The 14,110-nt window shown below is 44.8% G+C and overlaps 1 protein-coding gene across 13 annotated transcripts in view; it reads right to left on the bottom strand.

The window, feature by feature from the left end:
- LOC124003692 (eukaryotic translation initiation factor 4 gamma 3-like) overlaps positions 1-14,110 on the bottom strand; it is a 66,697-nt gene that overhangs the window by 6,702 nt on the left and 45,885 nt on the right. For 8 of the 13 annotated variants that reach the window (XM_046312211.1, XM_046312214.1, XM_046312215.1 and 5 more), the window contains 13 exons: positions 7,728-7,998; positions 7,477-7,601; positions 6,110-6,250; positions 5,549-5,713; positions 5,138-5,335; positions 4,739-4,882; positions 4,318-4,554; positions 2,413-2,517; positions 1,850-1,988; positions 1,466-1,590; positions 616-706; positions 379-505; positions 66-277 (listed from right to left, as the gene is read on the bottom strand). In XM_046312211.1, the coding sequence (XP_046168167.1) occupies positions 66-277; positions 379-505; positions 616-706; positions 1,466-1,590; positions 1,850-1,988; positions 2,413-2,517; positions 4,318-4,554; positions 4,739-4,882; positions 5,138-5,335; positions 5,549-5,713; positions 6,110-6,250; positions 7,477-7,601; positions 7,728-7,998 (2,080 nt within the window). The remainder of the gene's footprint in view (positions 1-65; positions 278-378; positions 506-615; positions 707-1,465; positions 1,591-1,849; positions 1,989-2,412; positions 2,518-4,317; positions 4,555-4,738; positions 4,883-5,137; positions 5,336-5,548; positions 5,714-6,109; positions 6,251-7,476; positions 7,602-7,727; positions 7,999-14,110) is intronic. The other 5 variants (XM_046312218.1, XM_046312223.1, XM_046312224.1 and 2 more) reach the window with 3 other exon arrangements.

Genomic DNA, 14,110 nt, shown 5'->3' with positions numbered 1-14,110 from the left:
GTGTCCACTGACTCTCTGTGTGTTTGGTCATTGTATGTCTCTAGAACTGGGTTTTGTTGCCTTACCAGGCTCCCTGGCTCTGCTGCCCTCTGGCTCAGTCTTGTCCTCGCTGACGCTGAGCCTCCTGATGCTCTCTAGCTCTCTGTGGGGCTCCTCGGGACTCAGGGCCGGGCTCGCCAGCAGCTCTTTGGCACTGACGCCTCGAACGAAGGAACCAAGCCGCGGCGGGGCTGAGCTCAAGGGCTTCTCGCTTCGCTCTTTCCCTGCACTGCTTCGACTGAGGGAGGGGAAAACACACACACAACACAAATGTTTTGCCTCAAAATAAGATGTTCAGAGACCAAATCCATTATACAAGTTTCAAAATGTGGTCATTACCTGCCCAAGGTTCTTCTAGTGTCATACTCTGGGTTTTGTGCAGGTGGGGTGGTGGGTTGAGATGGAGTGGACTGGAGTGCAGAATACCGGTTTAAACTGGCGCCACCACCACCAGACCGGGATAATTCTGATGGGAGACAAGATGAAGCAGCGGACATTACATTTCAACCAGAACACAATTACAGCTAATTCAACTGGATCATCAATGTGTGTGTGAGACACGTTATGTTTCCTCACCAGAGTCACTGGCTTTGGCCCCTCCACTACTGCCCTTCATCCAGTTGAGTGAGGCCCGTGGTCCCAGTTGGATCTTCTCATCCATCTGAGGCTAGATAGGATGATGACAAACAGTTCACCTTCCAATACTCATATCATGTGATCTGGGCCTACAATGCAATAATGACTAACAATCTCTGAGAATGGAGAGTTGCCTTATACATCATTGGTACTGACACACAGAGGACTGTCTGGGGTTCTAACATCTTTCCTCCAGCAGGGGATGCCATGCACCAGTATGCAAGGCTTTGTGTGGTTGTACCGCAACTATCCAGCAGGTGGACATGTATTATTTCACCACCAGTACAATATCATGAGGACAGGGATGCGTGCCACATTTACATTTACATTTAAGTCATTTAGCAGACGCTCTTATCCAGAGCGACTTACAAATTGCCACATGATATTGTAGAAGTATTAATGACGAACTACAGGATGCCTATAAGTGAGAAAATAGCTGATGCGGTGTAATGTCTACAGTACAGCACAGTAGTGTTTCATCTTCTAGTTGGCATTGTATGGCAGTTGGGAAGACCATGTACCTAATACGAATGCAAACATGTCCAGGAAGACATGTGCTTGCAGACGAATGAGGACACAAATCTTCATTAATGGGATAAACATAAGTCAGCCCGACATTTTGAGTTATGTCATCCAACTTCTAAAGACTTGAAGGAATCAAACATCTACTATTGTCCAACGCCATTTTGTAATTAAAATAGAATACACTTAAACAACAGTGAACCTCCATGGTAAACCATCCAAAAGAGGAAGTCAAAAGTTGAGATCTACAGGTGTTTTTGGGGCTGACCTTGGAGATCTTGGGGATCTTGGTGGGGTCAATGGTCCTGCTGTTCTTGGTCATGGGCACAGTGTTCCAGGTCTCCTCTCTCTGCTGCACACGCTGCTCCCTCTGCTGTTCTCTCTGCTGCTGCTCTGGAGGACAGAGGGAACACACATGGGGGATGAGATGTTAATGGGTTTATTAAAAGACAACTCAAATTTTGACAACATCAACACCTCATGCCCCAGGCTTGAGAGAATACAATGGGGTGAGTTGACAGAAGGGAGAGAGTGGGGGAGCCTTCTGTCCACTGTGGGCCACTGTAGCATTTCTGAGTCTGCAAGTTATGGGGAGGGGATTCCAGTGTGGCTGTAAGCCTTAAAGAGGATTTAGCCCATGGGCCTGGCTGACCTGGCCTTCTCTTGGTGTCCTTGGAGAGCAGCTGCTGGTGCACCTTCCTCTGCTCCTCCTGCTCTTCGATCTTGGCCTCTTTGTGGATCTGCTCGATGGTCTTGGGTCCCTGGTCAGCTCTCCTGGACACCCAGTTGTGCTGGAGAAAAAAAGCAGTGTTAGACTTACGCAAGGAGTTTCCTCAGAGAAACAATCTGGTGTTTTGAATTAGTGAACTGTGTACAACATAATTGGCCAACAGTCACATAGCCCCAATGGCACAGTAGTATTGTGTAGAGGGCTGTGCAGAATGTTTAATTCTATGCTCAAATCTCACTGATTAGAATCTCACCGATTGTTTTCTTCCTCAGATCTAATTATTGGTGTGCTCAGGGAGCCTGCATGAAATGGAGGTACTGAAAATGAGCATTCTGATTCACTGTAATGGAAAATACATCCTCACAGCTGAGCTGGACAGAACACACACACACACCACAAATCTCAAGAATGCATGCATGCACGCACGCACATATCCCCACCGCTCCCGCCCCACCAACACAGAGGGAGACGCACACACAACTTACCAATCGGAGATCTATCACGTCTTGCAGCATAAACCGTATCCGAGACGATGTCTTCCGCTCCTTGACAATTTTCTCCATCTGATTGAAATACTGATCCATACGAGGCTATGACAAGAGAGAAATTAAGGGTCAATGCAAAGTGGTGTATTAATACAACATTTTCACTATTCACTCCAGTGGACATCCAGACACTCAATTAATTTCACTCCACTCCATTAAGTAATTCAATGTGCACTTTATTTCTTGGAACAATACTTTTGATGTACACTGAACAAAAATATAAACACAACATGCAATTCCAAAGATTTTACTGAGTTACAATTTGTAAAATGTTGATCCAGGGCATCCCAAACATGCTCAATAAGTTACATGTCTGGTGAGTATGCAGGCCATGGAAGAACTGGGGCATTTTCATCTTCCAGGAATTGTGTACAGATCCTTGCAACATGTGGCTGTGGTTTATCATGCTGAAACATGTTATGGTGGCGGATGAATGGCAAGACAATGGGCCTCAGGATCTCGTTGCATTCAAATTGCCATTGATAAAATGCAATTGTGTTCATTGTCCGTAGCTCATGCCTGCCCATACCATAACCCCACCGCCACCATGGAGCACTCCGTTCACAACATTGACATCAGCAAACTGCTTGCCCACATGACGCGGTCTGCCATCTGCCCAGTACAGTTGAAACCGGGATTCATCAGTGACGAGCACACTTCTCCAGTGTGCAAGTGGCCATCGAAGGTTAAGATTTGCCCACTGAAGTCGGTTACGATGCCAAACTGCGGTCAGGTCAAGAACCTGGTGAGGACGACGAACACACAGATGAGCTTCCCTGAGACAGTTTCTGAAGGTTTGTGCAGAAATTATTTGGTTGTGCAAACCCACAGTTTCATCAGCTGTCCGGGTGGCTGGTCTCAGACGATCCCGCAGGTAAAGAAGCCGGAAGTGGCGGTCCTGGGCTGGCATGGTTACACGGGGTCTGCGGTTGTGAGGCCGTTCGGACGTACTGCCAAATTCTCAAAAATTATGTTGGAGGTGGCTTATGGTAGAGAAATAAACACTCAATTATTTGGCAACAGCTCTGGTGGACATTCCTTTAGTCAGCATGTCAATTGCAAGCTCCCTCAAAAAAACTTGAGACATCTGTGGCATTGTTTTGTGAAAAAACTGCACTTGTTAGAGTGATCTTTTATTGTGCACCTGTGTAATGATCTTGCTGTTTAATCAGCTTCTTGATATACCTCACCTGTCAGGTGGATGGATGATCTTGGCAAAAGCTCACTAACAGGGATGTAAACAAACGTGTGCACAAATAAATATGTTTTTTGTGCATATGGAACATTTCTGGGATCTTTAGACTTTACAGTGTAATATTTTACTTACGAGACCATTCCCAACAGTGCAGTTAAAAAGTAAGACATATTTGCTAAAAATAAATAAATAGTAACAAAAACATTAACAAGACTGTTTACAAGGAGAACCAAGGGCAATACAGTATGTACATGTGGGTAAAGGTAAAAGTGAGTAGGCAATCAGGATATATAATAAACAGAGTAACAGCAGCGTATGTGAAGTGTGTAAGTGTGTTTGCGTGCGCCGTCAATATGGATGCGTGTGTGTTTAGCATATGTAGTGTGTGTGTGTTGCAGAGTCAGCGTTAAAACTGTGGCAGAGCCCAAAAGGGAGAACACTTCTGTACATGTCTAGGAGATATTCCTTTGGTCAGCAGCAGGTTAAAACAGGCCAGACAACAGCAGACAAGAGGGAACAGTGAGATGTCTTCAACCATGTCTCTTCACCCACATCCCTGCAGCCCTCAGAGGCATCCCCATACCACCAGCTGGAATTCATTTAAGCCCCCTCCTCTCCCCTGCCCTCCCCAGCCCATCCCTATGGCTTACCTTGGCCTTCTCAAAGTCCAGGTCTTTGCCAATGGTGGTGAGCAGCCTGCACAGGCACTCCAGCGATTCCTCGTCATGGTTCTTCAGCAGCTTGACCACACAGTCGTGCATGATGGCCTCTGTCAGCATCTTGAGTTTGAACAGCTCCCCGATGAACCTGATATTTCCTATGGAGCGCCGGCGGGCCTTGTCCTTGGCCTCCTCCAGCTCCAACCGTAGTCTCTCTTGATCACTGGACTGGAAAGGAAATGGAGAGTAGATTGTCAGACCTAACAGCAAACCCCACACTCACTATTCAACTAACATCAGAAACTGACTGGATCCCATAGAGTTCTCTGCTCTATATTCCCCTACTAGGGACAGTAGGTGACAAACCGGTTGGTGATCTGGGTAGTGTGTGTGTGTCAGGTGATCTGGGTACCTGTGCAGAGTCGAGCTCCTTCTGTTTCCTCTCAAACACCACGTCGTCCACCTTGTCCCGCTCAAACTCCTTCTGACAGCGGTTGAGCAGAAGCTTACGGAAGTTCACTGTGGTGTTGGGTTTGTCTGTCATGGGCACTTTGAGCTGGAGAGCAACCGAGATAAGTAACAATTTGGTTAGAGGGGAAGAAATATGGGGGAAACACTTTGAATTGAACGGGAGATGGTGTCGAAGAGTGAAAAGGGGGGCAGAAATGTACATTTAGGGACATTTTGCTGAATGTGTATGAGGCTTTAGAGGACCCATGCATATACAGATTATATTTTGATGTTGGCTAGCAGCATTCAGAGGAACCACAAGTAATCATGTCTGAATGATAAAGAACTGAGCATAACATACCGTGGTGAGGCAGCGGCACATGTTCCCGTAGGCCACAGAGAAGCCGGGCTCGTCGATGGCCTTCTCAAAGACCAGGTCGATGACGCCTTTGAGGCGCTCCTCCGTGTCGATGGTAAGGTCCGTCACCTGCTTCATCAGCTGGTTGAACATCTGAGGCGTCAGTTTGTTGAGGATGCTGCGCACCTTCCGGAAGAGCTCCTGACACAGCAACAACATCCTCATCATTTATTGAGGTGAACATTCATTCACTCACACTTCATTTAATCTTTGGTCTCTTGACAACTCCTTGGTCACAACATTTCTTTCCTGTGTGGAGCGACTGCTGAAGAATCTCATAATATCTTGTAGTTGAGTAGGGTGTGTGTTTGTGACTGTGTGGTTGTGTCCGATGAAAGGTTGGGCTCATCCTACCTGTGTTGTAATGACCTCAGGGTCGTCTGACGGCCCCGCCCTCTTCATGCCAGGTTTCCAGGCGTTCTCGGCCTTCTTCAGCTGCACCTCGTCGTTCGCTGACACGTTTAGGATAATCTTCCTGGGCGGGGGCCGCCGGGCACCCCCTCCCATGTTCATCATCTGCTGGAGGACAGAGAGGAGACCGCACAACTCATCACTTCTACAGTTCACTACCAACAAAACACAATATTGCTAAGACCCCTCAGATAAGGGCTTGGGTTGTGCGCTGATGTTCAATTTATGACTTTCCTTGAATGAGCACGACTTTGGGAAATGACTCATCTCTAGCAAACCAACAAGAGCTGCAAATAATTCCCCATGATTAATTTATCTCACTATGATACCAGCCCAGCGATGTTGTTTGTTACCATACCAGAAGACTCTGGGGGAAGTTAAACGCACAAGGTAATATTCTTTGAGTGCATGTGAGAGAGAAAGATGATAAACACAAAGGCAAGAGACATTATTTGAGAGAAAGAGGGGTGTTGTGTTGGTGTCAGGTGGAGTAGTAGTAATTACGTGAGCGTGTGCGTGACTCACTGCAGCGCCGCGTCCTCCACTCATCTGCCTGCCAAAGTCAGCGAAGGCAGGTGTGAAGTCAGGGCCACGAGAGATCACCCTGGATTCCACCGCCCGGGTTGGCAGCTTGTTTTGGTTTATCTGCAGACACACAGGGAGTGAGATGGTGAGCTGACAGACCAGCAGGGGGAGCAGTGATTCTCTAACACTGTGGGCATAGACATAGGGGAAAAGCAGTGGCTGTACAATCCAAATCAAATAATGTTTCACTGTCACATACCTCGGATAGGTGCAATAATGAATATGATATAACAATAATAATAATGATCAATATGGTGAAACCGCTACCAAGCCCATCAGAGGGAAAGGTAGGATTACTACCATATTGCATATACCCATCAACTATTTCTGATCTACATGAAGTGCCTGAGGTAGGGGCTGGGAGTTGTTTCTGGCCTACCACTGGGGAGAAAGACTGGCCAGACCCAGACCCCCCCCCCCCCCCCCCCCAGGTCTATTCCACTGGTTTTTACTGAGCGGTGGTGGATTCTCAATAACAGTCCTAGCTCACCACCAACTTCGTATGTTGTTTTGTGTTTCAGCTATGCTTTCGATAAATTATGTTTAAACACATTTTGTGACTGGCACAGTGAGTGAAGTCAGAACCAGATGTGGAAGGAGGACTGAGGGGAACACTGTGGGGGAAGGAGAGGGAACAACTACAGCTCTCTCAGCTGTCCTGGACTTCCCTTAGTAGTCTCATCCAGCGAACATTTTCTCAGGGAGAAAAATATGACTCCTGGGACTGTACATCAATCATTGCCAGCCTTAATGCTCCTTTTCTGGGGCTGAATTATCAACACTGCCAAGTGTGACATAATGGCAATGTGATTTTAATCAAAACAGGATGTCTATGGGCTAGCCATTATAGGCTCCAACAGTATGTAGCTTATGTGGAGACGAGGGAAATTCATTTACCAGAAGCCTATCATTTCATAAATGATTATTAGACAATAGTTGAAAAAACCTATACATCTAGTCTTGTGCTTACTAAAAGGATCCCATACAGCTACTCATACTATTTGTTCTATATAATTAATCCCTGTACTTGAAAGAAAAGCTCTTTTCAAAAGCAACTTACTTTGCTAACATCTTACACTATCAATTTATAGTCCTGAATATTTACTGAACCACTGTGGGGTTTAGGGGCTTGTTCACAACTCATTCTGTCCACTAGGTTGAAGCTCTGCTCAGATCTCACACACACACACACACACACACACACACACACACACACACACACACACACACACACACACACACACACACACACACACACACACACACACACACACACACACACACACCTTGTCCAGAACTACGTCACTGATCTGAGGTAGCCCGTCTGGCTTCTGTGTACAGGCAGCCATGAACTGGAAGCCCAGCAGGAAGTCCCGGTTGTACTGGCGCTTCCCGTTGGTCTCCGGTAGATCTGAGGAAACAACGAGAGGAAGAAAACAGCCCTGCTCATCTCATACTGTGCAAAGGTTGCATGACTTGATTGTGAAAACTAAGTGAAAAACACAAATGAAACTGAGGCTAAAAACTGCCCACCTACCTTCCTGGAAGAGGTCTGGTGGTGCTCCTGTAGAGCCCTCTTTGTCCCCAGGGGTGGCCCCACTGTCACTGCTCTCTGTCTCCGAGGTGTGCCCAGCCCCATTCCTCATGGGCTCCAGCTCAGCCTCCCCATTTTCCTCTGGGGCAGGGGGCTTCTCTGCCTCCATGGCTAGAGGCGCTGCTGAGGGTGGGGGCGGGCTGCTGCTACTATGGGGCCTCGCGGGCTGCAGGTCCTGGTCTCCAGCAGCCTCCTCCACAGGCTTGAGCTCCTCCTGGGGGAGGCAAGGGAGGGAGAGGGGTGAGATAGAGGAGCGTGGACTTCACACAGGGGGTTTGGAACACTGATCATGATGGATAACTCCTTGCAGAGTCTTAGCCCTTCATTATAATCAGAGGGATAATATCAACACTATGCATGCCAGTCTCTCTTGGCTAAGAGTTAAGGAACGACTGACTGCATCGCTTCTGGTTTTTGTAAAGAAAACGTTGGAAATTCCAAATAGTTTCCATAGTCAACCTACTTTGTGTGTGGATGTATTAACATGTATGTGTAACTGATCGATGTACACCAGACTGTGTGTGGGGAGCGGAGCTGGAACGTGGTCAATTTGACTGGAGCGCGGAGCGAGTTTCCCAAAGGCTGGAGTGTCAGCCTTCTCACCTGCTCCAATTTCACTCCAGTAGTACTTACTTCATGAGCTCAGGACATGCCTGGCCCAGCATGCATTTGTAGTCTACTTGTGTGCTGCTATAGCCCCTTGCTATAGCTACTGTCATGGAGTTTAACCTCTTGAAACTAGGGGGCACTATTTTTGGAAAAATACGTTCCCAAAGTAAACAGGCTATTTCTCAGGACCATATAATAGAATATGCATATAATTGACAGCTTAGGATAGAAAACACTCTAAAGTTTCCAAAACTGTAAAAATATTGCCTGAGTATAACAGAAATGATATTGCAGGTGAAAGCCTGAGAAAAATCCAATCCGGAAGGGACTCTGCGTCCCTATGCATCCCTATTGAGCAGTGAAAGGGATATCAACCAGATTCCTTTTTCTATGGCTTCCCTAATGTGTCTAGTGTCACAAGAAACAGTTTCAGGATTTTATTTTGAAAAATGAGCGTGAACGACAACATTGTGTCAGTGGTCAGCTGGTGGCTTAGAGTGATTTGTGCGTAATAGACAAAGGCGGCCATTGTGCCTCTCACTCCTACTGGGAAGCCAACTGTCCCGGTTGATATATTATCGAATAGATATTTGAAAAACGCCTTGAGGATTGATTATAAAAAGTTTGCCATGTTTCTGTCGATATTATAGATCTAATTTGGGATATTTTTCGGCATTGTCGTGACCGCTATTTCCGGTGGATTTCTCAACCAAATGTGAAGAACAAACGGAGGTATTTCAGCTATAAAAATTATCTGTATGGAACAAAATGAACTGGGAGTCTTGTGAGTGAAAACATCTGAAGCTCATCAAAGGTAAAAGATTTAATTTGATTGCTTTTCTGATTTTCATGACCAAGTTACCTACTGCTAGCTGGACATAATGCTATGCTAGGCTGTCGATAAATTTACACAAACGCTTGTCTTGCTTTGGCTGTAAAGCATAATTTCAAAATCTGAGATGACAGGGTGATTAACAAAAGGCTAAGCTGTGTTTCACTATGTTTCACTTGTGATTTCATGAATATGAATATTTTCTAGTAATATTTATTGTCCGTTGCGTTATGCTAATTAGTGTCAGTTGATGACAATTCTCCCGGATCCGGGAGGGGTAGTTCTAAGAGGTTTTAAAGAAACTTATAAGACACACGTGCAAAATCAAGGTGACTTACAAAGATGAGGATTGTAGCAAAGTATTAAAAACAAAACAATCTGATCTCTTAAGTTTTAATGTTCGTTTTATTATCTATACAATGGGCTATCATTGATTTTGGCCCAATACGCCTGACATATTACCTCTTTCAATGAGAGGTTGGAAAGAGATGTGGAGCGTCAGAACGTGCAAGCACTGCTCCGTGAGCGATGAGCGGGATATCTAACCACTCACACACACATCATACTCATGTTTTTAAATGTATGTAACTCATCTTTTGTCTGTGATGTATTTTTTGATGCATGTCGGAACCCAGTAATTTTTTTATTTATTTTTCGCCTTTATTTAACCAGGTAGGCTAGTTGAGAACAAGTACTCATTTGCAACTGCGACCTGGCCAAGATAAAGCAAAGCAGTGTGACACAGACAACAAAACAGAGTTACACATGGAGTAAACAATAAAAAAGCCAATAACACAAACAAATCAATGACAGTAGAAAAAAAGAAAGTCTATATACAGTGTGTGCAAAAGGCATGAGGAGGTAGGCAATAAATAGGCCATAGGAGCGAATAGTTACAATTTAGCAGATTAAACCTGGAGTGATAAATGAGCAGATGATGAAGTGCAAGTAGAGATACTAATGTGCAAAAGAGCATAAAAGTAAATAAAATCAGTATGGGGATGAGGTAGGTAAATTGAGTGGGCTATTTACAGATGGACTATGTACAGCTGCAGCGATTGGTTAGCTGCTCAGATAGTTGATGGTTAAAGTTGGTGAGGGAAATAAAAGTCTCCAACTTCAGCGATTTTTGCAATTCGTTCCAGTCACTGGCAGCAAAGAACTGGAAGGAAAGGCGACCAAAGGAGGTGTTGGCTTTGGGGATGATCAGTGAGATATACCTGCTGGAATGTGTGCTACGGGTGGGTGTTGTTATCGTGAACAGTGAACCGAGATAAGGCGGAGCTACCTAGCATAGACATAGATGACCTGGAGCCAGTGGGACTAGCGACGAATATGTAGCGAGGGCCAGCCGACTAGAGCATACAGGTAGTAGTGGTGGGTGGTATAAGGTGATTTGGTAACAAAATGGATGGCACTGTGATAAACTGCATCCAGTTTGCTGTGTTGGAAGCCATTTTGTAGATGACATCGCCGAAGTCGAGGATCGGTAGGATAGTCAGTTTTACTAGGGTAACTTAGGCGGCGTGAGTGAAGGAGGCTTTGTTGCGGAATAGAAAGCCGACTCTTGATTTGATTTTCGATTGGAGATACTTGATGTGAGTCTGGAAGGAGAGTTTGCAGTCTAGCCAGACACCTAGGTACTTATAGGTGTCCACATATTCAAGGTCGGAACCATCCAGGGTGATGATGCTAGTCGGGCATGCGGGTGCAGGCAGCGATCGGTTGAAAAGCATGCATTTGGTTTTACTCGCGTTTAAGAGCAGTTGGAGGCCACGGAAGGAGTGCTGTATGGCATTGAAGCTCGTTTGGAGGCTAGATAGCACAGTGTCCAATGACGGGCCAAAAGTATATAGAATGGTGTCGTCTGCGTATGGGGATTCTAATAAATAAAAAAATCAGACGATAACACTTCAAATCATTAATAAAATCAAATGTTATTCTGGTCCTTCTGTAGCTCAGTTGGTAGAGCATGGCGCTTGTAACGCCAGGGTAGTGGGTTCGATTCCCGGGATCACCCATACGTAGAATGTATGCACACATGACTAAGTCACTTTGGATAAAAGCGTCTGCTAAATGGCATATATTATATTATTATTATTTATTATTATTATTATATTATTATTATTATATATTTATAGAATTGCACATTTTGGGGAATATTCAGAGGTGGAAACGTTGTGGGAATTAACAGGAATGTATGCAAATTAATATTAATACCATTTAAATGCAATGTTTTTTTGAATTGTATATATTTACCATATCAAATGGAGACCGAAGCAAATCTTTTACCTTAAGTAGACAATTGCTAATGATTAAATCCTTCCAATAGAAAAATAATAGAAAAAGCTGTTTAGTCACAGATTCTACTTTAATCAAATGATTTGACTCTTCACATGGGATGAATCCCCTGAACAACAAAAGGGAATATTGAATGATCCCAATGATCCATCGCATCTCCCAAAAACATTTAACATACGGTAATACATCTGTAATACGATAGTCTAGAAACTAAAGCTTTGGTTGTCTTCCTCTCAACTCCGAGACCTCATCTTCACTGTCACTCTCCAACATTGTTGAGGATGGCTCGTTGTTAGGCTCAAAAAGCCTCAAATTTCCACAGATGGCAAACAATTTTTCAACCCTTGTATTAGTCAGCCTGGTGCGTGCTTTGGTGTGTTTGTTCCCAAACAAGGACCAGTTGCACTCTGAGGCGGCTGATGTTGGTGGGATTTGGAGGATGATTGAGGTAACAGGGAAAGAACCTCAGATCCACAAAGTCCCTGATACGATATGTTGGCACAACTGCCATATTGCATCTCCATCCCAAAGCCCTTGCTTGGAAGTGTACTTCGCCAGACTGCCAAGAACCTTGCCCTCATCCAGGCCAAGATGGCGAGACATGGTAGTGATGACACTATAGGCCTTGTTGATCTCTGCACCAGACAGGATGCCCTTGCAGCGTGTATGGGTTTCAGGCAGAAGTCTTCACGCTTTTTGATGCATTTCAGAACTGCAGTTTCCTCTGCTTGGAGCAAAGGTGACCCTCTTGATGGGGCTATTCATATCAGCAGACTGTGATATGGCCATTTATTGGAGAGACTCCTTCCCCTCCAGGAGACTGTCAAACAGGATGACAATGGGTGGTGCTCTTATGATGTCCTTGAGGAGCAGATACAATGCATGAGCAGCACAGCCAATGGGTGTGATGTGAGGGTAGGACTCCTCCACTTTAGACCAAGCAGCCTTCATGTTCGCAGCATTGTCTGTCACCAGTGCAAATACCTTCTGTGGTCCAAGGTCATTGTTTACTGCCTTCAGCTCATCTGCAATGTAGGGACCGGTGTGTCTGTTGTCCCTTGTGTCTGTGCTCTTGTAGAATACTGGCTGAGGGGTGGAGATGTAGTTTATTAGAAAATAGTAAATATTAGAAAAAAAATGAGTAAACAACCCCAAATAAGGATAAATAGTTAAGCAGTTAGATTAAACAACTCCTTTGTTAGATAAATGTTTTAAAATTAAATGTGTATGGAAACAGGTGAATTACCACTCCTCAGTTAGCAGGCTCAAGCAAGCTAAAACCCACATGGTAACAAGAACTAACTAGCAGAAATTGTTAACACAGAGATGATTTAAACACACTTTGCTGTAGGCTACTATTTACTAGTTAACAAAAAGTAATGTATGTCCTAAAAAATATATTCACCCCACCCAGTATTCAAAACTTACCAGAAAGCATGTAGTCCTTGGCTCAGACAGTATAGTAGTGTGGGCTCAATAGCATCTCATTAGAATGCAAGCTCTTGAGAATCAGCTGTACATGTGATGGAAGAGTGTACTATACATGTGATGGAAGAATGCACTGTGCATGCAGAGGGTTGAAATTCCATCGAATTGGGGATAGTTTAACAAAAATATGCTCACTGTAATAAGCTAACATTTTTGATGAATTTAAGCAAATTCCCCAAATTCCAAGGCTTAACTTCCTATGGAACTTTCCCCCTGAAATTTAAGGAAATTTACCAGAAAGTTTTCAACCCTTTGCTACCCTAGTTATTTGTCACATGCGCCAAATAGAACAGGTTTCACCTTACAGTGAAATGCTTAACTACAAGCCCTTAACACTTATTTTTCTTAAAACCGCATTGTTGTTTAAGTAAAAAATAACATATAGTTAAAGAGCAGCAGTAAAATAACAGTACCGAGGCTATATACAGGGGGTACTGGTACAAAGTCAATGTGGGGGGCACAAGTCAGTCGAGGTAATATGTACATTTGGGTAAAGTTAAAATGACCATGCATAGATAATAACCAGAGAGTAGCAGCAGTGTAAAAGAGGGTTTGGGAACAATGCAAATAGTCTGGATAGCCATTTGATTAGCTGTACAGGAGTCTTATGCCTTGGGGTAGACGCTGTGAAGTCTTTTAGACCTAGATTTGGTGCTCCAGTACCGCTTGTCATGCGGTAGCAGAGAGAACAGTCTATGACTAGGGTGGCTGGAGTCTGACAATTGTTTATGCCTTCCTCTAACACCACCTGGTATAAAGGTCCTGGTTGGCAGGAAGCTTGGCCCCAGTGAGATACTGGGCCGTTCGCACTACCCTCTGTAGTGCCTTGCAGTCGGAGGCCGAGCAGTTGCCATACCAGGCAGTAATGCAACCAGTCAAGATGCTCTCGATGGTGCAGCTGTAGAACTTTGAGGATCTGAGGACACATGCCAAATCTTTTCAGTCTGCTGAGGGGGAATAGGCTTTGTCGTGCCCTGTTCATGACTGTCTTGGTGTGTTTGGACCATGATAGTTTGTTGGTGATGTGGACACCAAGGATCTTCAAGCTCTCAACCTGCTCCACTACATCACTGTGGATGAGAAAGGGGGCGTGCTC

This window comes from Oncorhynchus gorbuscha, linkage group LG18 (genome assembly GCF_021184085.1).
Source record: "Oncorhynchus gorbuscha isolate QuinsamMale2020 ecotype Even-year linkage group LG18, OgorEven_v1.0, whole genome shotgun sequence".
NCBI lineage: Eukaryota > Metazoa > Chordata > Actinopteri > Salmoniformes > Salmonidae > Oncorhynchus > Oncorhynchus gorbuscha.
This window is presented reverse-complemented; position numbering and strand designations above follow the sequence as displayed.